Here is a 24684-nt window from a genome sequence, read left to right as displayed (position 1 = left end):
CCATGTCCTCGAGCTTCCCTCACTGGCGACCTGCTCACCACAAAGCCAGTTCACGAGTAGAGGACTAGATGATCTGAGTCCACTTCCTTAGGACAAGGCCTTGAGGAAGGGACTGGTCTCTTAGCTGATCTCTGTTGTTCCCCCACATGGGTCAACTGTGATCAGCCTTATAAGTGAACATCTAAAGAACTTGAACAAGCAGGTAGAGATTGTCCTACTTGGCTAGTAATTTCTAAGACATTCTCTTCCTTGCTCTTCTGCAGACTGAGGAGTTGATAGAGTCTGCCCTAGACACCATGAGAAGTGGGCATTAAATGGTGTCTTTTCTTCCAAGCTACGTAGTTGAGATGAATAGTGTGTAGACCTTACATTCTTTTAAAAGGGAAAAAGGGGACTAATAACTACCCACTAAACAGTGTATGCCAGCTGAGGTGTCCAGCACACATTTGCAATCTCTGCCCTTGGGGAGCTGAAGCAGGAGAGTTATACAGATAAAACCAGCCTGGGCTACACATCAAGATTCTGTTTCTAATGAGCAAAAAGCAAAAGAAAAACCAACAGATAAAGAGAAACTAAAGGGGCTGGAGAGACGGCTCAGAGGTTAAGAGCGCCAACTGCTCTTCCAGAGGTCCTGAGTTCAATTCCCAGCAACCACATGGTGGCTCACAACCATCCGTAATGAGATCTGGTGCCCTCTTCTGGTGTGCAGATATACATGGAAGCAGAATGTTGTATACATAATAAATAAATAAAATCTTAAAAAAAAGAGAAACTAAATAGCACAAATGCACAAATCCAGCCAATTATATCTCCTTCCTCACCAGTGCTGGGACCCAAACCCAGGCTCTACAGGAGCACTGTACCTTGCTTTTTTTTTAAACCACTTTTTAAAATTTATTTTTATTTTATCTGCATTGGTGCTTTGCCATAGTGTCAGGTCCACTGGAACTGGAATTACAGACAGTTGTGAGTGCCATGTGGGTGCTGGGAATTGAACCTAGGTCCTCTGAAAGAGCAGTCAGTGCTCTTAACTACTGATCCATCTCTCCAGCCCTTGTACCTTGCTTTTTGATTATTTTTTTTTTGGTTGTTTGTTTGAAACAGCCTGTAGCTGAGGCTAGCCTCAAACTCACTATGTAGTTCCAGCTGATCCATACTTGCTATCTTCTTGCCTGATTCCCAAGGATGACAACTGTGCCCCCTACCCTAGGGCTAGGATGACAAGTGTGCCCCACACCCAAGGGCTAGGATGACAAGTGTGCCCCACACCCAAGGGCTTGTAGTTTTCATCTTTTTGAGACAAGGTCCCACTACATAGCTTAGTTGGCCTTTAATTTTTAATCCTCTTGCTTCAGTCTCCCAAATACTATTTTTAGTAGCCATATGGTGTCTGTTAGGTACATGTACCTTAGTTACACCATCGTTTTTGGTCACATTGTTGTTTGCAAATTTTGTTCTCATAGTAACACTGTGATAAACACCATAAAACTCACACTTGAAATACTCAGTACTTCCGCGAGCTAGATCTCGGTACATGGAGTTACCAAACATTAATAAGAATAAGTAAGGGGGCTGGAGAGATGGCTCAGAGGTTCAGAGTACTGACTGTTCTTCCAGAGGTCCTGAGTTCAATTCCCAGCAACCACATGGTGGCTCACAACCATTTATAATGAGATCTGGTGCCCTCTTCTGGTGTGCAGATATACATGGAAGCAGAATGTTGTATACATAATAAATAAATAAAATCTTTAAAAAAAGAATAAGAAAGAATACTGAGTGAGACTGGAGAGATGGCTCAGTGGTTAGGAGCACTGGCTGCTCTTCCAGAGGACCAGGGTTTGATTCCCAGCACCTACATGGTGGCTCACAACCATCTGTAACTACAGTTTGATGGGATCTGACACTCTCTTCTGACCTCCTTGTGTACTGGCACGTAAGTGGTGCACAAATATACATGCAAGCAAAACAGTCATACACAAAAAATAAAAATGAGAAATTAAATAAAAAAGAATGATAAGAGTGAAGAACAGCCAGGCAGTGGTGGCACATGCATTTAATCCCAGCACTCAGGAGGCAGAGACAGGTGGAGCTCTGTGAGTTGAGGCCAGCCTGGTCTACAAAGCTACACAGAGAAACCCTGTCTCAAAAAACAAACGGAACAAAAACAACAGCAACAAGAAAGAGTAAAGAACATTGCTTATATTTCTAATACACAAGACGAAGTTTTCCCAACTGGATTGTAATATGCCCTGACATTAGCAATAAAGCTAGTTCCAGACTAAGAATTGCCAGTTTGGTGTTAACAAAAATATACAATAAATGATGTCTTTGTTATTTTTATTTATATTCTTTAATTTCAAGTAAAACAGAACATTTTTTTCATGATTGCATTTAAAAAAACGTCTTTTGCTCTTTTGTTTATTGGGCTCTTGGTGTTTTCTCATTGATTCACCCATATCCTGTGCAGGAAGGCATTTAGAAAATTGTTTATTATTTGCTTTTCTTTGGAACTTTGTGACTCTTCCTCATCTTCCAGGGACACTGGAGGAAGGATGGGGCGGCATTTCCCGTCTATAGAGCTGCATCTTCACATCGCCCAGCTTTTTACTTAGAGTTGTACAGATTTACTGTTTCCCCCAACAGTTATCATTTATTTTCCACCTAATCAGTTTGTTCCTTAGTGTTTTTTCAGTTTTTCTTTCTTCGTGTCCCTTGATTTTTCCTTACTGCTATGCCTGTTGACTGTTAGTGGGTATCTCCCACTGCAGCATCCGGAAGAATGCCTCGTAAGGAAACTGCCGTGGACCTCATCCCTTTCCCACCCCATCATCTCCTTGCTCCCAATTCCTCGATCCAGGCTACTATCCTCCTTGCTCCCTTAATTCACCTTTCCCTTTGATTGAGGTTGAGAATGCTAGAGAATGCATTTTCACAACCACAGGCAGAAGTGAAATATTTTGGGACGATAATAGCCCATCGCTTCCCTCTGTGACACATTCTGTTTTCATTCCCAGAGGCAAGGGAGTCTATTGTCTCCTTCTTTCAAATGCTTGAAACCTGTCATTCAGTTATCCTCAGCTTCCTGGCATGTCCCCTCATCTCCAGAGTCAGGTGTGCAGCTGTGGATGGGAGAATGGCTCGTCCTCACAGCGCTGATGGCGTGTGTCTCTCTGCTCCCTGCAGAAGCCACTTTTCCTCTCACGAGCTATGTTGACCGGACTGGAAGATTCGGTGTGGACAGAGGAGCATACCGCCGTTCTGGAACGCTTTGTCCAGGACCCCACGCAGCCCGCCCTCACCATCTTTGTTGATCCCATTTTTGGGTTAAAACTGGAGCTGGGCATGCCTGTGCAGGTGGGTACCCCACTTTCCATGTGATCCTCCAGGGAGCTGAAGGTGCTGGGCACCCTCATGATCCCGAGTCATGCTTTCTTCTGTGCCCCAGGTGTGTGGGACACTCTACCAGAAAGCAGATGATGAGTTGGGTAGACCTGGGTAGAGAAAGGCAATAGAGGCAGTGGAGTAAAAAGTTAATAGTGGGTATCACTCTTGTACAGTTCTTTTAACTAAAATCTTCCCTTTATTTATTCATCCACTTATTTATTTAGTGGTGTGTGTGTGTTTGTGTGCACGTGCGTGCACTTGCGCGTGCACGTCTTGGCATATTTGTGGAGGTCAGAGGACAACTTGTGGGGGTCATTTCTCTCCTCACATTACATGGGTTTCCAGAATGGAATGCAGGTCTCTAGGCTTGGTGGCTGGCACGTTTAACTACTGAGTCACCTCACTCAGTATGAAAGAAATGAAAGAATCAGAAACTTTCATTTCCTTCTGTATATTTGAAACATTTAAAAATAAAATGTTGGCCCGGCGTTGGTGGCTCAAGCCTTTAATCCCAGCACTCTGGAGGCAGAGGCAGGCGGATCTCTTATGAGTTCTAGGCCAGCCTGGTCTCCAGAGCGAGTGCCAGGATAGGTTCCAAAGCTACTCAGAGAAACCCTGTCTCGAAAAACCAAAAAAATAAAAAAAAAAAAACCAAATAAAACCGGGGTATAGCTTAGTCTTTTTAGCCCGTGTGAGGTCCTACATTCAGTCCCCAGCACAGAAAGGGGAAAGAAAATTCATTCCTCCCTGCATCCTGATGTTGGACACCATGTGATTGTCCATGCTCCCTCTGCCACGCCTGTGTCCCTATGTGATGGGCTGTGTCCTCCTACTGTTAACCAAGACAAACCCTTCTTCACCACCACCACCCGAATCCGTCACCCAAAATCTGATAAAAGGAGCAGAAAGCAAAACCTGCACACCTGAAAACAAAGCCACACATGATCATCCATCCATGTGTGATACAGAAAAAAAAAAAAGGCATAATCAAATGTAGTGAATTTTAAAAGCAGATGTGAACATTAAAGTGGGTGACCAGTGGAACGCTGAGGGAGGGTTCCTTCTTGCCCACACTTGGATGGAGGGAGCCTTGGAGCATTCCCAGAACCTCCTAAGAGGTTTTGTGTTTTAACAACGATTTGCCATTGCCTTAAATTAGCCTTAACCACTCGCCCTCCTCACACAGGTCTCTCAGGCTACAAAAAAAAAAAAAAAAAAAAAAAAAAAAAAAAAAAAAGTGAATAAAATATAAAATACCTAATCCTTTTGCTTTAACTTCAAGAGGTAAAATAAACTGGTCTCTCACAGTGGGACATCAAGAAGTCGCCCACAGTGTGCTAGAGCCAAAAGAGTGAATTGACAAAGCTGCTCAGGCATGAGCAAAATGGGGTGAAATTGCATGGCAACGGCGAGCATATTATATCAAGGACAAAGGGAAGGGAAAAAAAAGAACAAAGCAAGTACAGGAGGAAGAGAAGGAGACTCCTCACAACAGCATTGCACGACAGTGCAACTTGATATGAACATGAATGCAATCTTTTTAAAAAGCAGGCGGAGTGATAAAGGTGAGAATGAGACAGAGGGAGAGTGTGGGTTTTAGGGAATGAATAAAGCAGCATGTTACAAAACCAGAAGATGAAAATGGCGAGCAGCTGAATAGCTGTGGTTGAAAATCCATCACCGACAGAGTGGAAGGCTGAGGCATCTGCAGTTCATGTAAAAGAAAAGGCCGAAGACATTACCGCAATTAGAGAGAAGCAAATAGACTCGAGGGTTGGGCACAACCAAACTGGAGGAGGAGGGAGCCAATGCAGTGTGGATTTAGAGCACACAAAGAGTTTTCCTGAAATGAAAAAAAGGAACTGCACCTGGGAATCAAAAGGACACACTGATACTGTTTACTGTTTGTTACTCACGTTTAATGTCAGCGAGTATTTCACTTGCAGCACTAAAATTTAAGGATACCAAATCCTTGGAAACATTAACTATGGTTTTCTACAAAGAACATTTAACTTCAGCCTAATAGCAAGCAACCAGATAAATCCAAATTAAGGGATATTTTGGAAAAAGTCTGGCTTGACTCTTAGAATGGCTGATTTACAACATAAAAAGAAAGAAAAAGCTGGACAGGATGGCACATGCTTCTAATCCCATCACTTGAGAGTCTAAAACCGGAGCATTGAGAGTTCAGTAAGATTGCCTACACACACACACACACACACACACACACACACACGATAGCAAAGGATGGGGAATTGTTGAAATGAAAGGAGCGTGTGGTAGACAAAGACAGGAGTATTAGGAGTTCAAGGCTAGCCTTGACCACAGAATTCTAGGCCAGCCAGAGCACGAGGGCCAGCCATATGGTCCAGCAGATCATGGTGTTTCTACATAACCCTGATAACCACAGTCTGATCCCATGAATCCATGATAGACAGAATATGCAAACACTTGCTGTGGGCTCTCTCTCTCTCTCTTTCTCTCTCTCTTTCTCTCGTCCATTCTCATGCATGCACACACACACAATAATAATAATAATAATAATAATAATAATAATAATAATAATATAAAATAGATAGGGGAAATTGGGCAGGAATGTAGTTTAAGTGTAGAGTGCATAGCATGGGTGAAGTCCAGCAGTCAGTTCCCAGAACTAGAAAAATAGGATCATTGTGAGATGTCTCTGGGTGAAGAGACATTTATTCGAAGCTTAACAATCCTTGTATCAACTTCAGTTTCTCTTTATTCTATCACAAATTCAAACAAAGTTAGATATAATACCTTTAAAAATAACAGGATTCTACTTTATCTCTCTTTATGTGTGTGTTGGTCAAACTTTTTCATCTCTGTGATAAATACTGGAGCGAACCTTTTTTTGGTTTTGTTTTATAACTAAGAAAAGCTACATTCTTCTGAATGTAGGCCACAGCAGAACCTCAAAATAGGTAAAACTGAATGCTAAAGGAAAAACTGGGGAAAAGAATATGCAAACAAAAGCCTTGTGTGAGGCACACACCTATTCCCTGCACCGGAGAGGTGGAGGCAGGTGGACCTCAGTTCAAGATTGCCCTCAGCTATGTAGTAAGCACCAGGCCAATTTAAAACCAGAAAAGAAAAAAAAAGCAACTGAAACATGAAATCCTAGATAAATTTTTATTTTTTAATTTTCTCTTTGTAGCCTTGGCTGTCCCAGAACTCACCCTGAAGACCATGCCAACCTCGAACTCAGAGATCTGCCTGCCTCTGCCTCATGAATGCTGGGATTCAAGGTGTGCGCCACCATCCACTGATAATTATTTCTTACTTGCAGTCTTCCTTCTTGATCTTTTGTTTCTCCCTGCTTTTTCCATCGCTGAAAAAAAATACCTATTCTATCCTGTCCATGTACCCATCACCCAATAAACATTTATTAATCATCTACTATGTGCTAGACATAGTGTGTTAGACTTTGGTTCAAATTGAACAAAATAATCTGTACCCTCAGGGCAGTTTTATTAATTTCCTCCCTTCAGGTGTGGAATCTACACCCCTGGGAAGGACAGGAGGTGCTTCATGGCATAGGTAGGGACACTGACAAAGAGTTCAGCCTGACCTTCACCAGGGGAGCCTCGGATCCCTTTGGACATGGTGGTGGCTCCTGGAGCCTGAGCCCCGATCTGCTCTTTCCTGCAGGCACAGACTCAGATCGTGTACTTCATCCGGCAAGCACCAGTTCCCATCACCCTAGAGAATTTTGAGGCAACTGTGCAGTTTGGGACAATGCGGGGTGCCTACATCCCAGCTTTGCTTCGGCTTCTCAGTGGCGTCTATGTCCCTCAGATTTTCATGAATTCAACTTGGCCTGAGAGCATCCGAAATCATTTTGTCTCACATCTGCATAGGTTTTTGGCCTGCCTGACAGGTAAGCAAGAGGCTGGAGCAGCTGGATCCTCCATGGTGGGGTAACAAGGCAGATGGGGGATTCATCTCATTAGCCTTTTAATTTTTTTTTTTTTTTTTTTGTGATGGAGCTAAGGATTACACTCGGGGGCCTCACATGTGCTAATCACACACTCTACCATCGATCCTGTTATTAATATTCATATTCAAATCAATATCAAAAGAATGTCTTTTCAGCCCTGAGGACCAAACCCAGGGCTTGATGGTACCACAAAGTTATATTCCCAGTCTTTAAAAGCCTCCTTGAAATGAAATCATACCGTGCATTCTATCCACATGCATGTGGTACCCAAGAGCTTAAACACGTGCACACACAAAAAGCACAAGCACATTGCTTCCACGTATCCTGACTTGGGCTGGGAACATAGCTCAGTTGCTAGAGTGCTTGCCTGGCATGCACAAAAGCCTGGGTGTGATCCCCACATTCTGTAACCTGGGGATGGTGCAAACATTTGTCATCCCAGCACTGGGGAGGTAGAGTCAGGAGGATCAGGAATCCAAAGTCATTCTTAGCTACACAGCGAGCTTGAGACTAGCCTAAGACACACGAGTCCAGAAGAACAGCAGCACAGAGCGGGGCCAGGCATGTTGGCACACGTCTATAATCCTAGAACTCGGGAAGCTGAGGAAAAAGGGCCAGAAATCCAAGGTGGCATTGGCTCACATTAGACCCTTTCTCAAAGCAAAAACAAATCTGACTTAAAGACTAAAGTTTCAGTGGCCTACTAGGGACGCTGGGGAAGGTGGGTTACATGGAGAGACCCTGTCTTAAAAAACAGAACAAGGAAACTGGGCACAGTGGTGCACACCTTTAATCCCAGCACTCTATAGGCAGAGGCAGGTGGATCTTTGGGTGTGTAAGATCAGTCTTTCTACATAGTGAGTTCTAGGATAGTCAGAGCTACATAGTAAGACCCTGCCTCAAAAAAACAACCAACCAACCAACCAACCAAAACAACAAAAGAAAGCTGAAGAGATGCTCAGTGATTAAGAACACTGGTTGGTCTTGCAGAAGACCCAGGTTTTATGTCCAGCACTCAATGGTACTTACTCATAACTGTCTGTAACTCCTGTTCCAGGGATCTAATAGCCTCTTGTGACCTCCATGGGTACCAGGCACATACATGGTACACAGACATACATGCAAGCAAAGCATTCACACACATTAAATAAATAAGCCTAAAAAGTATTAAAAACAAAACAAGCTATTTCTTTCAGTATCTATTCTTTTTTTTTTTTTTCAGGGGATTGTTAGTTCTGTTTATTTATCTTTTCGAGACAGGGTTTCAGTGTTTAGTCCTGGCTGTCCTGGAACCCATTCTATAGACCAGGCTGGCCTCAAACTCACAGAGATCCACCCGCCTCTACCTGCCGAGGGCTGGGATTAAAGGCGTGTGCCACCGATGCCTGGCCTAGTGTCTGTCTATTCTTTTGTTTGGGGTATCACACAAAATACTGTCTCAGATTCCTTTTCATGTAAATGTTATAATGTAAAGCCTTTCCTACTAATAAGACCTCATCAGAGGGCCAGATGTGGTGATACCAAGGTGGGGGCGGGCAGATCTCGATCTTTCTGTGAGTTTCAGGCCAGGCTCAAACAAAACAAAACAATAAAGAAAAGGACATTTTGAGTATCACTGAATAATAATGGCTAGTCACAAAAGGGGGGCTTAGATGTAGAGCGTTTGTTTGACATGTCTGAGGTCTCAGGCTTGATCCTCTGCTCTGTTAAACAAAGCCTTGGTCAATGCTGAATATAGCATTGTTGCAAAAATTGCCTTCTAATTTAGATACACTTTTCTAATATAGGACTTGTTCAGACCTGCTCGAACTAGAGCTGGAGATTGCTCTGAGTATATGAAGCATAAGGGGACATATAGGCGATGGGAGGGGCAGTTGGGGACTTGTGTATATTGTGGAGGACATGGTGCAGATAGTGAAATTATTTTATGGTAATTTCTTAACAGACCTCCTGGAGCTTTGCCACTGGCTTCTGTTACTTCTGCTCCCTATACCAGAGAAGTCTGAGTCATAGTCACTCCTGTCTGTTCTCCTAAAATGCATATGCTGTCTTTGGTATCTGCAGGGGATTGCTTTTAGATACTCCATTCTGTGGATGTTCAAGCCTCTTAGGAAATGGTTTGGCAATTGTATATAACCTACATGTATCTTTCCATGCACTTTAAATACTCCCTAGATTATTCATGGCATCTAATACAATGTAAATAAGTGTGTTGCTCAGGGGATGATGACAAAAGGGCACACTCAATACAGATGTAGTTTGTAAAAAATTTGAGGTGGCCAGCGAGATGACTCAGTGGGTGAAGGTATTTGCCACTAAGTCTGACAACCCCAGTTTCAGCCTCAGACCTCCACAGTGGCATGCCTTAGGATACATGTGACCCTGTCAAATCACACTGATAACAATGGAGCTCTTTTTGAGTTGTGGACATGAAGCCTATGGATACATGGAATCAGCTGTACTTCCTGCCCCCCCTCATTGATCATCCGTCATAATTTATACAGAGGCAGCGAAGCTCACCCTTGGAATTTTCCTGGTCCTTTTTTAGATACTCGGTACAAACTGGAGGGTCATACCGTCCTGTACATCCCTGCAGAGGCCATAAACATGAACCCTGAGGTGGTGGTAAAGGACAAAGAGCTGGTACAGCGCCTGGAGAGTGAGTGGGGGGTGTTGCCAGTGTCGGGGGTGAGGGGGAAAGGGGGAGGGGAAGGGGAGGCAGCTCCTGCAGCTGACAGAGGAGCTGACAAGGAGGGCTGTATAGCGCTGAGGGCACAACTCAGGAGCAGAAAATGTCCCCCCCCCCCCCCGCAGCCTCCATGATTCACTGGACCCGGCAGATCAAGGAGGTGCTGAGTGCTCAGGAGTCTGTGGAGACAGGAGAGAATCTAGGCCCTTTGGAAGAGATCGAGTTCTGGCACAACCGCTGCATGGACCTTTCTGGCATCAGCAAGCAGCTCGTGAAGAAGGGAGTGAAACACATTGAGTCCATCCTGCTCCTCTCGAAGTCGTCCTACTTACAGCCCTTTATGAAACTGGCCCAGCAGATCCAGGTTGAGGGGATCAGAGACTGGGAGCTTAGTGGGCAGTGGCTGGGATGATCTGGGGCAGGTGGGTGAGGAGCAGGAGGCAGGCAACTAACCACAATTCGTAGACTGACCCAGCACTGTGGACTTGCAGAAGACGTGAGCAGCATGAAAGTCCCGGAGACTGTTACCAGTGCGGTTAGACAGGGTCTCACGTGTCCTCAGACTGTGGAAATCAGAGATCAACCTGCAAGAGTCGGCTCTCCCCTTCAACCGTGGGGGGCTGAGGCTGGAACTGGGGTTGTCAGACTTAGTGGCAAATACCTTCACCCACTGAGTCATCTCACCTGCCCCTTAAAATTTTTCACAAACTATGTCTGTATTGAGTGTGCCCTTTTGACAGCATCCCCTAAACAACACCACACTTGTTTATGTAGGAAGACATCCAGTTGGTCAGCAAGGAAATGCTGCTCCCCCTCGGTGAGCTCAGCATTCCAATGCAGCTGAGAAAATAGGACTTACATACAAGAGGAATCAGACATAGCATGGATCCAAGGATAAGCCTGTGTAGTTCAGGCATGAGAGGTTCAAACATGTAAAAAGTAAATTTCCTATGACAAGCTGGTCGTGTTCTTGCTGGGTCTCCCAGTAGCTGAGTGATGGGTGAAGAAGACCTTTCTTCCCAGGTGAAATTGCAACCAGATATGGAGGGAATTGAGCTGAGCTGTAATGAACAGAAGTTTAAGACAATCACTGAAAACAGGAGTAAGGGGACTGGGTGACCTTAGTGGCTGCTCAGGCAGCTTACAAACAGCTCTGAGCATTTACTTTGTACAGAGTTCTTTTTTTTTTTTTTTTTTCCCAAGACAGAGTTTCTCTGTGTAGTTTTGGAGCCCATCCTGGCACTCGCTCTGGAGACCAGGCTGGTCTCGAACTCACAGAGATCCGCCTGCCTCTGCCTCCCATGTGCTGGCATTAAAGGTGTGTGCCACCAATGCCCGGCTTGGGCTTGGAGAATTCCCAGTGTGAAGTTTTCATAGGAAATAGTACGTGAAGGGCTGGGGATAGTGCTCAGGGGGCAGAGTACTTGCCTAGTATGCATGAATCCCTGGCTCAGTGGCCAGCACCGAAAAAACTGGGCGTGATGGTTTACATCTGTAATCCTAGCTCCCTTAGGGTTTCTGTTGCTGTGAAGACACACCATGACCATGGCAATATTCATGTGTGTGTGTACACTTGTGTGTTTGTGCATATGGAGGCCAGAGGGGTTCACTGGCTATAACCCTCAATTGTTCTTCACTTTATTTTTTTATTTAAAAGTTGTATTTGTTTATTTTTTAAGATTATTATGTATACAACAATCTGCCTCCGTATATGCCTGCAGGCCAGAAGAGGGCATCATGTCTCATTACAAACGGTTGTGAGCCACCATGTGGTTGCTGGGAATTGAACTCAGGACCTCTGGAAGAACAATCAGTGCTCTTGACCTCCGAGTCATCTCTCCAGCCCTTTATATTATTTTTATATGCATGGATATTTTTGCCTGCATGTATGTCTGTCTACTATGTGCATGCAGTGCCCTAGGAAGCCAGAAGGGGGCACTTGACCTTCTGGAACTGGAGTTACAGATAGAGTTAGCTGTCATTGTGGGTGATGGGAACAGAACCTATAGGTCCTCCGCAAGAGCAGCAAGTGCTCCTAACTGCTGAGCCGTCTCTGCAGCCCCATATTACTTTTTAGACAGGCCTCTCACTGACATAGAGCTCACCTGTTGGCTAGTGTAACTGGCCAGCAAGTTCCAGGGACCTGCCAAGCCAGTGCTGGGATTACAGGCCACTGTGCACAGCTTTTACGTGGCTGCTGGGAATCTAGACTCAGATCCTCATGTTTGCACAGCAGCAAGCACTTTACCGACTGAGCCATCTCTCCAGGCCCCTAATCTGTTTCCCTGTGTGGATAAGAGGCCTCCTGCTTTGTCTTTTGCCAGGATGGCTCTCGCCAAGCTCAGTCAAACCTGACTTTCTTGTCAATCCTGAGGGAACCCTACCAGGAGCTGGCCTTCATGAAGCCCAAGGACATCTCTGACAAGCTCCCGAAGCTGATCAGTCTCATCCGAATCATCTGGGTCAACTCCCCCCACTACAACACCCGGGAAAGGCTCACCTCTCTGTTTCGGAAGGTGTGTGGCTGCAAAGTGAGGGAGATGAGCAGGGAGATGCGCCTGGCTCCTGCTTCTCATGAAGTAGTTCAAGCAGGACGAGCTTTGAGAGGAGGTGACAGTGGGCCTAGGAAAGGCGGCAAGGCAGATAGACTCTGGGCTAAGTCCAGCAGAGGGAAGACCTTGTCTCCTTTTACAAGGTCAAGTTTGCAGTTGGGTCTGGGGAGGTTGATTCAGGGAGAGACTTGGTTCCTGAGCAGGAATGATTCAGACAGGGTTTTTAGGGGGAGACAAAGGGTGGTAGAGGGGTTGCTAAAGTCAGATGGACAGAGCAGTGTAACTGCAGAGCTGGGCTGAGGGCAGAGCAAAGGTTATGGCAAGGTGTGCAACACGCACAGAATGTACAGGAGCCAAACCGGGAGCCCGGAGCCCAAGACCTGAGGCACAGTTATGGAGAGCCAGGAAAGGGAGCAGTGGGAAGGAGGCTGAGAACTGAGGCTGTTGGGCTCCCTCTGCAGATGAGCAATGAGATCATCCGCCTGTGCTGTCACTCCATCTCTCTGGACCGCATCTTTGAGGGCTATGTCATTTCCAGCAAGGAGGACCTGCAAGGCTGTATTTCCTGTTGTCATGCGTGGAAAGAGCACTACCTGCGGGCTGTCCAGATGCACACCCAGTACGACGGGTCCCCTAACATCCATGTATATCTTTGACACTCCCACAGAAGAAAGACCAATGCGTCTCATGCCCTTCTCTTTTATGAAGCGTCCACGCCCAGCTAAGGTTCTGTTTTGAGTGTAGACGTTCTGACTCCTACCCCTGAGGTCTTCTTCTAGCCCCTTCCCTCCTCTCCTTTCTGAACCCCAGCTCACACAGGCCAGTTTTGCATGGACCGACTCATCCATCCTGTTTCTGCTTCTCATTCAGCCCATCTTCTCCCTCACACAGGTTCTCCAACCGGGGCTGGGTTCTCGACCAGACCAGCATATTTGCTCAGGTAGATGCCTTTGTGCAGCGCTGCAAGGACCTTATCGAGGTAGGGAGATTGCCAGGGTGGGGGGACATTAAAGCTCACAGCAGACCCTGAGTCCCCTGCAAGGAGCCAAGCAGGTGGGACCAAGGCTCCACTTAAGAGTCTAAACCTGGCCGGGTGGTGGTGGCACAAGCCTTTAATCCCAGCACTGGGGAGGCAGAGGCAGGTGGATCTCTGTGAGTTCAAGGCCAGCCTGGTCTACAGAGTGAGTTCCAGGACATCCATGGCTACACAGAGAAACTCTGTCTCGAAAAACAAACAAACAAACAAACAAAAAGAGTCTAAACCTGGAACTTGGCGTGTTGGCTCTTTCTTCATGATTGTGTGATCTCCTACCACTTTTCTTCTTGACTTTTGCCTGTTAAAACTGCCTAAGCATCTCATAGTTCATCCTCCAGCCAAAAATCACCCCAGTGTCTTCCATCTGAATAGTCCTCTCTAGTTCAGAGGCAGCTGAAGGCAAATCAAAGAACTCAGGACGCCTGGGTTCAGAAGAGAAAGAAGGCTCACACCCTTCTCTTTTTAGGTATGCGAATGTCAGTACCACTTTGCCCGGTGGGAAGATGGCAAGCAGGGTCCCCTTCCCTGCTTCTTTGGTGCCCAGGGGCCACAGATCACACGGAACTTGCTAGAAATTGAGGACATCTTCCATAAGAATCTGCAGACACTGCGAGCCGTTCGCGGAGGCATCCTAGATGTTAAGAACACCTCTTGGCATGAAGACTACAATAAGTGAGGGGCTCACAGGCTGAGGCCAGGGCTGTGAGGGAGAAGAGAGGCTCGGTGTGCAAAGGGGACTATGGAAATCCCAGGATCTGGGTGGCAAGCCGAAGACTGTGGGAACAGCTTAAGGCTGGGAAGGCAAGAGGAGAGAGAGGTAGTTGGTCAGGGTCTAGGTTAGAGTGTACCTTCAGGACACACTGGCAGATGCCTGAGCCTCCTGATCTGTAAAGAAGGCTAAGGACTGTCTCCTAGTATTGTCTAGAGTGAAACAACTACGTGGCGTAAAGCACACAGTCGTGTGCCTGACCTGAGGGCTGATGGATAGCACTTGGTGTTAGTATTCAGGCATCTGTACTGGCCTGCCCTTAGGGTCCTGACAGGATTTGTCCTCAGCTTCAGCCACTGAGAGCACCACCTGTGCACATTCGCTTTTAAAGGTGGGCCTTGCCCACCTCCTCTCTCTCCCCCTTACTCTTCCACTACTCTTTTCCCAGGGACTGGTGTCTCTGTCCCCCTTCTCTGTCCCTTCTCTCTCTCCTTCCAAAAAAACCTCCTATGTGAGTCCTGTTGTACGGCATGACTTCTTTCCCCCACTGTTTTAAATAAATTCTAACACTTGGGACACAGCTGGGAGGCAGGCCTGGGCACTCACATGTCTTTGTGTCTCTCTGACCTTGCAGGTTCCGTGCTGGCATCAAGGATCTGGAGGTGATGACCCAGAACTTGATCACCTCAGCCTTTGAGCTGGTTCGGGATGTAGAACACGGAGTGCTGCTTTTGGACACCTTCCACAGGCTGGCTACGAGGGAGGTGCGACCCCCTCCTGCACCGCCACCTCGAGGGTCTGCCTCTTGCCTTTAGTTCTTCCAGACTCTGTCCTGCCTGGACACATGTCCTTCCCCCGCTTGTTCAGTTGCCGATTTTTCTTCTGTTCCATCTTTCTGCTTCTGTGTGCAACTGCCGAGACATTCTCCTCTGAGGTAAGAGACTAAGGGAACCCACCTCCATGGAGCGTGACATGTTGTTCCCCAGGCCATCATGCGGACCTATGAGAAGAAGGCTGTCGACCTCTACATGCTGTTCAACAGCGAATTAGCCCTGGTGAACCGTGAGCTGAACAAGAAATGGCCATACCTGGAGCCATACATGGCTCAGTATTCTGGGCAGGCCCACTGGATGCGGATCCTACGGCGACGCATCGACAGAGTTATGAATGTAAGTGTCTGGCTTCTTGTAAACTGCCTTCAGTGAGACGGCAGAGTGTGCTGGCTGTATCCAGCCCGGGGGGCCATGGTTGGCTTGCAGAGGTGGCAGGTGTGGCTAGTGGAACAAAGGTCATTTTAGCATTCTGTATGAAGGGTGGGAAGGAGACATAAGGCCAGCATCTGGGAAGTTAGAGTAACAAAACAGGGACACACCTGGTGACCCAGAGTCCTGGGCGGCAAGAACCTGCTGTCTCTGGAAGAACAGGGACAAAGCAACAACGAGCGGGGAAGGATTTTCAAAAAACAGACCTTTTTTGGTTTTAGGCATGGTAGAATATGCTTGTAATCCTAACACTTGGGGAGCTGAGGCAGAAAGACTGTGAGTCCAGTCCAGCCTGAGCTTTACAGCGAGAACCTGTGCCCTTCTATTTAGAAACAAACTTTGGGGGTGTCTTAGGTAGGATTTCTGTTGCTGTGATGAAACACCATGACCATAAAAAAGCAAGTTGGGGAGGAAAGGGTTTATTTGACACGAGCATTGCTGTTCATCACTGAAGGAAGTCAGGACAGGGAAGGATCCCGGAGGCAGGAGCTGATGCAGAGGCCATGGAGGGTTGCTGCTTATTGGCTTGCTCCTCACGGCCTGCTTAGATTACCTTCTTATAGACCCCTGGACCAGCAGCCCAGGGAAGGTGCCACCCACTACGGCCTAGTGTGCTTTGCTCTGTTTCTGTTTGGTCCTGTCCTCCCTCTAGCTCTCCAGCCTCAGTCTCCTTTGGGGGTGCCGAGGGGGTGTGCATGTGTAAATGCACACGTGTAGTAGGTCTGGATAAACAGGATTCCCATCTGTCCCTCCTCCCCCCAGTGCCTTTCTGGCGCCCATTTCCTGCCCCATATTGGGACTGGAGAGGAGAGTGTGCACACCTATCAGCAGATGGTCCAAACCATTGATGAGATGGTTCGAAAAACCTTCCAAGAATGGACAGCAACGCTGGACAAGGACTGCATTCGACGGCTGGACACGCCACTCTTACGAATCAGCCAGGAGAAAGCAGGCATGCTGGATGTCAACTTTGACAAGTACAGCACCTTCCCCGTGTCCTCGGCGCCGGCCTCCTCTCTTTCTCCCAAGAACTTAACTCCTATCTTGGGTCCCCTCCCCCATCGAAATCTTTTCTGCTGTATGTTTTATTGAGACTGGCTTTCTCTATGTAGTTTAGTCTGGCTTTGAACCTGTGATCCCTTGGCCTCAGCATGGTGCTGGGATCACAGCTGTGCCTCACCCCTAGCACCCGATAGCACTCAGCTGCTATCGATCCCCCCTCTCCCCTCCCCCCATCTCCCACAGGGTTTCTTTGCTTAGCTCTGGCTATCCTGGAACTTTCTATGTAGACCAGGCTGCCTCTGCCTCCCAAGTGCTGGGAGTAAAGGCTTCCTATCACTTCTTAATTTTAGTTTCACCAGGTTGGGACTGAGGTCTTAGGTTCAATCCTCAGTACTGAAAAAAAAAATTGGATTTGCAGCTTACTTAATGTAAGAAGCAAACAGACAACAACCAACCACGATTTTAACAATTTTCTAATGTACTAAACTAGCAATGTCAATGTTCTGCCACTAGATGGCAGTGACAGCCCAGCTAAGTTATCCAAACCCTGATCCCTAGTCTGGCTTTTCCTAAGATCCTGCTCTCTCCTATAGCTTTAAAACAACATCATCTTCATACTGTCATTAAAAAAAAAAAGGGTGAGGGGAGTAACTAGTCATTAACTGTTAAGAATATACAGTGAATCCAGGTGTGGTGGCTCAATCCCAGTACAGGAAGCTGAGGCAGGAGAGTCTCAGGTTGAAGGCCAGCCTGGGCTGCACTCAAAAAAAAAAACAAAACCAAACCCTGTAAGATCCCCAAACCAGACAAACTGAGCACCGTGTTGATGCTAGGAACTGGGGCAGGCACAGGGGGTGTGTAAAGTGTCCGGAGTCCCTGCGGTCAAGGGGCCAGCCACACTGTCGTTCTGCCAGCTGACAGTTCTACCCCAGAGCAGAGAAGAAAGCAGCTGGGTGGTGGTGGTGGCACATGCCTCTAATCCCAGCACCCTGGAGACAGAGACAGGCCGATTTCTGTGAGTTTGAGGCTGGCCTGGTCTACAGATGGAGTTCCAGGACAGCCAGGGCTACACTGAGAAACCCTGTTTCCAAACCCCCAAAACAAACAACAACAACAAAAGAAAGCAGAGCCTGTGAGGTATCTGTGTTCAGAGAATGTGAACCTATTGGTGACAGTTTTTTCCTAATTAGGAAACAGATTTAGATTTGATTGGTTGGGCTCTCTCTTGCCACCACCTGTGTCTTGTGGTGAGAGCCAACTCCTGAACTCCGAGGCTGTCCTTCTGGTGTTGACTTTCGCGCGTACCATCCATATCTGTTGGATAAAAATGTAGAAGGGAGAGGGAGGTCCAGGGCCAGGCAGGACCGTGTCTCACCTGGACAACTGAAGGGGTCTGACCAGGGAGAGTCCATACCCAGATAGAAAGCAAAAGAATCATGTTAAACAGGCAGCATGAGGAGGGAGGTGCAGGCGTTAGCTGTGGGGTGGGGACATTAGAGGCCACACAGATGAGGAACAGTTAGGGAGCACAGTGGAGGAAGAAGACTGAGTGAGATTTGGGATAAGAGTTTGACCAGCGATAGGTGTTGGACATCTGCTCTGGTGAGGTTCTCAGTTTTGTAGCTTTAGCATAAGGTAGAGACAAAAAGCACCATAAAAAGGCCTCTTCTGGCTGGAGTGATGGCTTAGCAGAGGACCTGGGTTTGGTTCTCAGCCCCCACATGATAGCTCACAACTATCTGTGACTCCAGTTCCAGGGGATCTGACATCCTCTTCTGATCTCTGTTGGTACCAGGCACTCACGTGATATGAATACATACATGCAGGCAGACACTCACATACATAAAATAATAAACCTGGCCTGGCTTGGTGGTGCCTGCCTCTACTCCCAGCACCTGCGAGGGAGAAGTAGATGTATCTCTATGAGTTCCTGGTCAGCGCGATCTCTGTAGGGAGTTCCAGGCCAGGCAACTCATATAGCAAGGTCCTGTCTCAAAACAACAATAACCACCCCCCCCCACAAAAAAACTTAAAGTTTTAAATTAATTTGAGATTCTGAAGAGAAGGAACATTGGGTCAGGGTTATATTATAACTGGCTATCTACATACTATATAAACCAATTTATAACTAGTTACGTATTTATATAGACAAGCAGTTAATACTGGTTATAACATTTGCAGGCACATAATAGTGTTGAATCTCAAGATTTATTCTCTGTTAGGCTGGACACCCCCAAAGGCGCTATGCTAGAGAGTCTCCCTAATGGATAACTCTGGGCTAATATGGATATGAGCACACTTGGCTACTACTTGTCCTTTTTCCATAAAATATTGGAGCAGAGGGCCAGTGAGGTGGCCCTGAAGCCAAAGGTACTTGCTGCCAGCATATTGACCACAGCTCCATCTCTTGGTAGACAGAGAGGGTTAACTCCCACAAGTTGTCCTCTGACCTCTACACACACACACACACACAGGCTAAATAATTAAATAAATGAATAAATAAATAAATAAATAAATCTCTAAGTCTGAAAAATTACATTCATGATGCTACCAAAACTTAAAAAAAAATTAAGGGATTATAGTCCAATCACAAAATTTTCTCATCTTAAATCTTTCATGTCAAGCTGGGTGTTGGTGGCGCACGCCTTTAATCCCAGCACTTGGGAGGCAGAGGCAGGCAGATCTCTGTGAGTTCGAGACCAGGCTGGTCTACAAGAGCTGGTTCCAGGACAGGCTCCAAAGCCACAGAGAAACCCTGTCTCAAAAAACCAAAAAAAAAAAAGTTCATGTCAGAGATTTAATCCCAAGCTGTGAAGTGTGAAGTCAGTTTCTTCTTTCCTCAATGGTCAGCATTCTTTCTTTTCTTGTTTTTTTTTTTTTTTTTTTTTTTTTTTTTTTTTTTTTTTCTAGATAGGGTTTCTCTGTGTATCCCCGAGTGTCCTGGAACTCACTCTGTAAGCTGGCCTCAAACTCAGAGCTCTGCTTGCCTCTGCCTCCCAAGTGCTGTAATAAAGGCATGCACCACCATTGCCCAGCCAGTGCTTGGCTTTCTAGAAGATGGAATGAGATGTCCCTGTGGTTAGAATAGATGCCTGCTGCAATCATCTGCCTGGAACAGTTGTTCCCCCATTGCATTCTATTTGTTGGTTTGTATGTGGAGCATGTGTGGAGGTCAGGATAGCTTGTGGGATGGAGTCGGTGCTTTCCTCTATCCTGTGGGTCTCAGGGCTCTAACTCTGTGGTCAGACTTGGTGGCAGAGCTCTTTACCGCTGAGCCATCTCCCTTGACCCCACCAGAAATGCCTTTTGCATTCTCTTTATGTTAGTGTTACACACACACACACACACACACACACACACACACACACACACACCGAAACTGTGGGACATTATTTATGATCTAGATTTATCTGAAACCCAAACAACAGCTAAGCATTTCTTGCAAATAGAGGAAGTCTGTTTCTGTTCTTCCTCAGTTGTTTTCTAGAGAAATAAAAGGTGCCTTACAATTTGTTTTGTGATTTTAGGATAAAATTGCCTCAACTCAGTAAATAATAAATAAAAGTCTGAGCTGACTTAACCCAAGAAGAAATTGGAGACAGTTACAGCTCTCAAACTTGGTAGTATCCCCAGGAGTGCAGCCAGCCTTATCATGCTTACCCTTCAGTTTAGGTCTGCTTCCAGCCTTGTAATAAGCATACTTTTGAAGTGTCCCTGACAGTCCTCAGAATTACCTAACTGTAAGTCCTGGGAGCCATCCAGTCCCAAATAGCATTTATGTGACCCGACAAGGGCCTTTCCCACCTTATATCCCAAATATGTTGAACTCTGTAACCCAAATGGGCTTTTGCCACATTTTACGGCTACATGAGCTTCATGGATTGCACTTAATGCAAATGTGTCCAGATGTCCTTGGTGCCCTGGTTGAAAGAGCTGTGTTACCACCCTCTGGACAGGAGGGTGGAACTTCCCCAGACCTGAATGGGATGGGGTGCCTGCCTACTGCCTTTTTTCCCAGTGTGTCTCTCTCCTCCCCTCCCCATTCTCAGGGTGTCTGTCATTCTGGGCTATCAGCGCTGCCCTTAGCTGGCCCCACTTTGCCTGTCTATCACACGTTTGGGGATACATTACAAAATAGTTACAGAAAACAAAGTCATTCCCAAATGGATTTTGAAAGAAGCTATGTTTGCCAATAAAATAAAATTTGTGTTTCTTGAAGTTTATTGACAAAATTCTGTCAAGGCTGAACATCATTCTAAAAATGGGATTTTTTTGTTTTGTTTTGTTTTGCTTTTGTTCTAATAGGCTCATTAGTGCAACCTCAGGAATTATTGTCCAATTTCATCCTGCTGACTGACAAAATCTGATAAGTTACCTTCAAGTTATTTTTTTTTAATCCTGTCAAGATGAGAAAAATGAAGAGCTATTTTGGTGTGCTGTTTGCCAGTGTACTTGCCCCAGTGAGCTTGTCCTGATGTTTATGAATAGAGGCAAATTCAAGCACTCCAGTTGGGAAGCATAGGAGGATATATTTAGACTACCAGAAATGTCCCAGTTTGTATTCACGCCCTCCACTCTCCCTCCTAGCTGTAGCACGGTTTTTGGTGTCACTGATTTTCAGCATTGATGACTGTATTGCTGGCTGCTAAGCCGTGTCCTTGTGTGTTGATAGAGTAGCTTCTCCTCAGCTGTCGTCAGAAATGTTTGTTTTGACTCAAAAGAGAAAGAATCTTCTCTTAGCTTTCACTACAGTATATAGTTATAACTATTCTGTGGATCTCTTACTTTGTTTAATTCCTTCTTTTTTTCCTTTTGAGACATCCTCTCACTCTGTAGCCTAGGCTGGCCTAGAACTCGGTGGCAATCCTCCTGCCTCAACCTCCTTAGTGTTGGGATTACAGTCTTGTGCTCCCAAGCCTGGCTGCGCCTAATTTTTTTTTTTTTTTTTCCCGGGACAGGGTTTCTCTGTGTAGTTTTGTAGACCAGGCTGGCCTCGAACTCACAGAGATCCACCTGCCTCTGCCTCCTGAGTGCTGGGATTAAAGTTGTCTGCCGCCACCACCCAGCCGTGCCTAATTCATAAACTGAACTTTTCATAGGTATGGATTTATAAGAAAAAAATACCACCCGTGTTCATCAGAAGCTTTGAAACTGTTGCACCTGCATAAGGGGCCTGAGGTAGCTCTTTCCTGGCTTGCATGATAGTTTGTCATTTTGGAATTAATAATTGTTATTTATTTTTGTTAGCACACTGTTCATTGCCACTTATACCTACAAACCAACTAATAAAGTGCCTTCAAATAATATTTCCCACACCCTCTGACTTGCTACATACGCCATGGGCCTCAAGCCGATCTATCAGTCAACGCGTTCTCTCCAGGTCTGTTTCAGAACACTCACCAAGAGCTTCCTTGAGTGTCCTTTTTGTTCCTTTGTTTGAATTTTTAAATCTCTTCTTCAATGTGGAGGATTAAACACAGGACCTTGTGCCTGGGAGACACTGAACTACCACCTCAGTCCTCTTTTTTGGGTGGGGGAGGTTTTGAGGCAGGGTTTCTCTGTGGCTTTGGAGCCTGTCCTGGAAACTAGCTCTTGTAGATCAGGCTGGCCTCAAACATCCAAGGAGAAAGTGTATACTAATTATTTTATTTCTATTGTAAACCAGGTTTTGGCTGGGGTGGAAGGGCACACCAGCAATCCTAACTCTTAGGAGGAGGATCAGGAGTTCAAGGTCATCTTTGGCTACATAGTGAGTTCAAGGCTAGCTGGGTCTTCATGAAGCCCTGCTTTAAAAACAAATCACAAAATAAAACCAAAAACACTGTTTTTCAACAAAGTTCATGCTATCAACACTACTATAAATACTGATTTCTTAGAGGCAGAGCACCCTAAGATTTTCTGTGGGTCTCATCCACTTCTTCTTGAGGTTAAGAACATTTAAATTTGAAAAAGGAGTGTGCTGGAGAGATAGCTCAGAGGTTAGGAGCTTCCAGAGGTCTTGAGTTCAATTCCCAGCAACCATGTGATGGCTCACAACCGTTTGTAATGAAATCTGGTGCCCTCTTCTGGCATGCAGGTATACATAATAAATATTTACTGTATACATAATAAACATATAAATCTTTTTAAAAAAGAAAAAGCAGGAGTACCCTTTGAGGTAACTTCTGCTGTCTGAATGCCAGTCAGGAGCAAGGATATCAAATGTTGTGTGAGTGTACAGGCATGCATCTAAGCCAAAGGGCAGCCCTGTCCCAGAGATACTTCACTGCAGCTCTGGTGCCATTTCAGCTGACTGACCCTGTATCTAATTTTGTAAATATCTTATTGTTTAAAATAGTTTTCTTTTGCTTTTCTAAAAATGTATTAGAGCATTAACTTTTTAAATTATTTAATGTGTATAAGTGTTTGTGTGTATGTGCCTGAGGTCAGAAGAAAGTATTGGATCTCCTAAAACTGGAGCTACAGACTGTTGTGAGCGGCCATGTGGGTGCTGGGAATCGAACCTAGGTCCTCTGGAAGAGCAGCCAGTGCTCTTAACCCTGAGCCATCTCTCTACCCCTAAGAATAGTTTTTACTATAAAATATATCACATACACAGAGACATAATTAAAAATTGTGTGTTCAGTTTAACAAATAGCTACATAAAGCACACACCCCTTGCTGCTATTACTTCAGTGGAGAAGAGAACATTGCTAATAGTCTAGAGGTCACCTCCTTAGTAGTTTATCCAATAAGAGTCAGTGATGATGTAAAAATTTTAGGTTTGCTTAAGAATTGACTTTCTGAGTTGGCTATGGTGGCACACACCTTTAATCCTAACACTGGTGAGGCAAAGGCTGGCAGAGCTCTGTGAATTCAAGATCAGCCTGGTCTATATAGTGAGTTCCAGGACAGCCAGAGCTACATAATAAGACCCTACCTAAAAAAAGGTAAAAGAAAAAAGAAAATAAGAAAGAGAAAAAAAGAGAGAAAGAAAAAAGAAAGAAAGAAAAAGGAATTGACTTTGCTGGCCTGTCTTGAAAAGTCAGAAAATGTAGCCACATGAAGTTCATATTCCTATGTGGTGACAAGTGTGGCTCTAGCCCTTTAGATGGAATATGTCTTCTAGTTTCAGATATAAATATTTCCATTTATCATGGCTTTGGAGTTACATATTCCTTGAAGAGAACTGAGTTTTGCTTTATAAAAAACAAGAGTTAGTAATGGGTGGGATGTTGGGAAGTGGGGCTGTGGGAGGGCACATGCACGCAGTGCTTGGCCCATGTGTGGATGTGGGTGGGGGCTCCTTGGTGTTCTTCCTGTGTGCCATCTTGCCGAGTGCTATTCTTCCTGGTCCTCTTCCTGGGGTGATCCGCTTCCTAGGGTGGTCCTGTTCCTGGGACGGTTCTCTTCCTAAGGTGATCCTCTTCCTGGGGTAGTCTTCCTGGGATGGTCCTCTTCATGGGGTGGTCCTCTTCCTGGGATGGTCCTCTTCATGGGGTGGTCTTCTTCCTTGGAGGCTGCTCAGCCCTCAGACAGGAGCTCCAAGTTTTGCAATGATTACTCTGTCTGTGGACACATGGAGTCTGAATGTCTGGGACAAGCTGGGGAGAGATGTCTGTAGGCAGCTGGACACAATCTAGAGCTCAGCTGAGTAGATTTGGGAATCAATCGGCTTTCAGAGGCAACTGAAGTCTTGGTAGTGGGTTAGTTCATCCTGGGGGAATTGCTGGAGATGAAGAACCTTCAGGGGGTCCTATTTAAGGGGACAGGAGAGGTAACAGATTCCTTACTGTGCTCCAGTGAACTGAGCCTCGAGTCTATGGAGAGGACAAATTGTAATTGAAGAGAAGATCACCGTGGAGAACTGTGGGAAAGAGTGGGTCTCAGGAAAGTGGAGTATTCAGAAAGTGGAGTATTTGCCATGATGTTAAAAGCTACAGAGAAGGGCTGGATAAATGGTTGAGAGCACTGACTGCTTTTCCAGAGAAACCTGGGTTCGGCTCCCAGCACCCACATGGAGTTACAACTGTCTGTAACTATAGTTCTAGGGGATCCAATGCTCTCTTCTGGCCTCCCACAGTTACATAGATACACATGCAGGCAAAAC

The 24684-nt window shown here is 45.8% G+C and overlaps 1 protein-coding gene across 1 annotated transcript in view; it reads left to right on the top strand.

The window, feature by feature from the left end:
* The window catches only part of Dnah2 (dynein axonemal heavy chain 2), a 109740-nt gene that overhangs the window by 8837 nt on the left and 76219 nt on the right, over positions 1-24684 (top strand). Inside the window, exons 2-10 of the mRNA XM_035448122.1 lie at positions 3184-3354; positions 7057-7285; positions 9894-10004; positions 10160-10398; positions 12359-12550; positions 14089-14294; positions 14966-15095; positions 15318-15500; positions 16356-16570. Coding sequence (XP_035304013.1) covers positions 3184-3354; positions 7057-7285; positions 9894-10004; positions 10160-10398; positions 12359-12550; positions 14089-14294; positions 14966-15095; positions 15318-15500; positions 16356-16570 — 1676 coding nt within the window. The remainder of the gene's footprint in view (positions 1-3183; positions 3355-7056; positions 7286-9893; positions 10005-10159; positions 10399-12358; positions 12551-14088; positions 14295-14965; positions 15096-15317; positions 15501-16355; positions 16571-24684) is intronic.

This window comes from Cricetulus griseus, chromosome 7, assembly GCF_003668045.3.
Source record: "Cricetulus griseus strain 17A/GY chromosome 7, alternate assembly CriGri-PICRH-1.0, whole genome shotgun sequence".
NCBI classification, from domain to species: Eukaryota; Metazoa; Chordata; class Mammalia; order Rodentia; family Cricetidae; genus Cricetulus; species Cricetulus griseus.
This window is presented reverse-complemented; position numbering and strand designations above follow the sequence as displayed.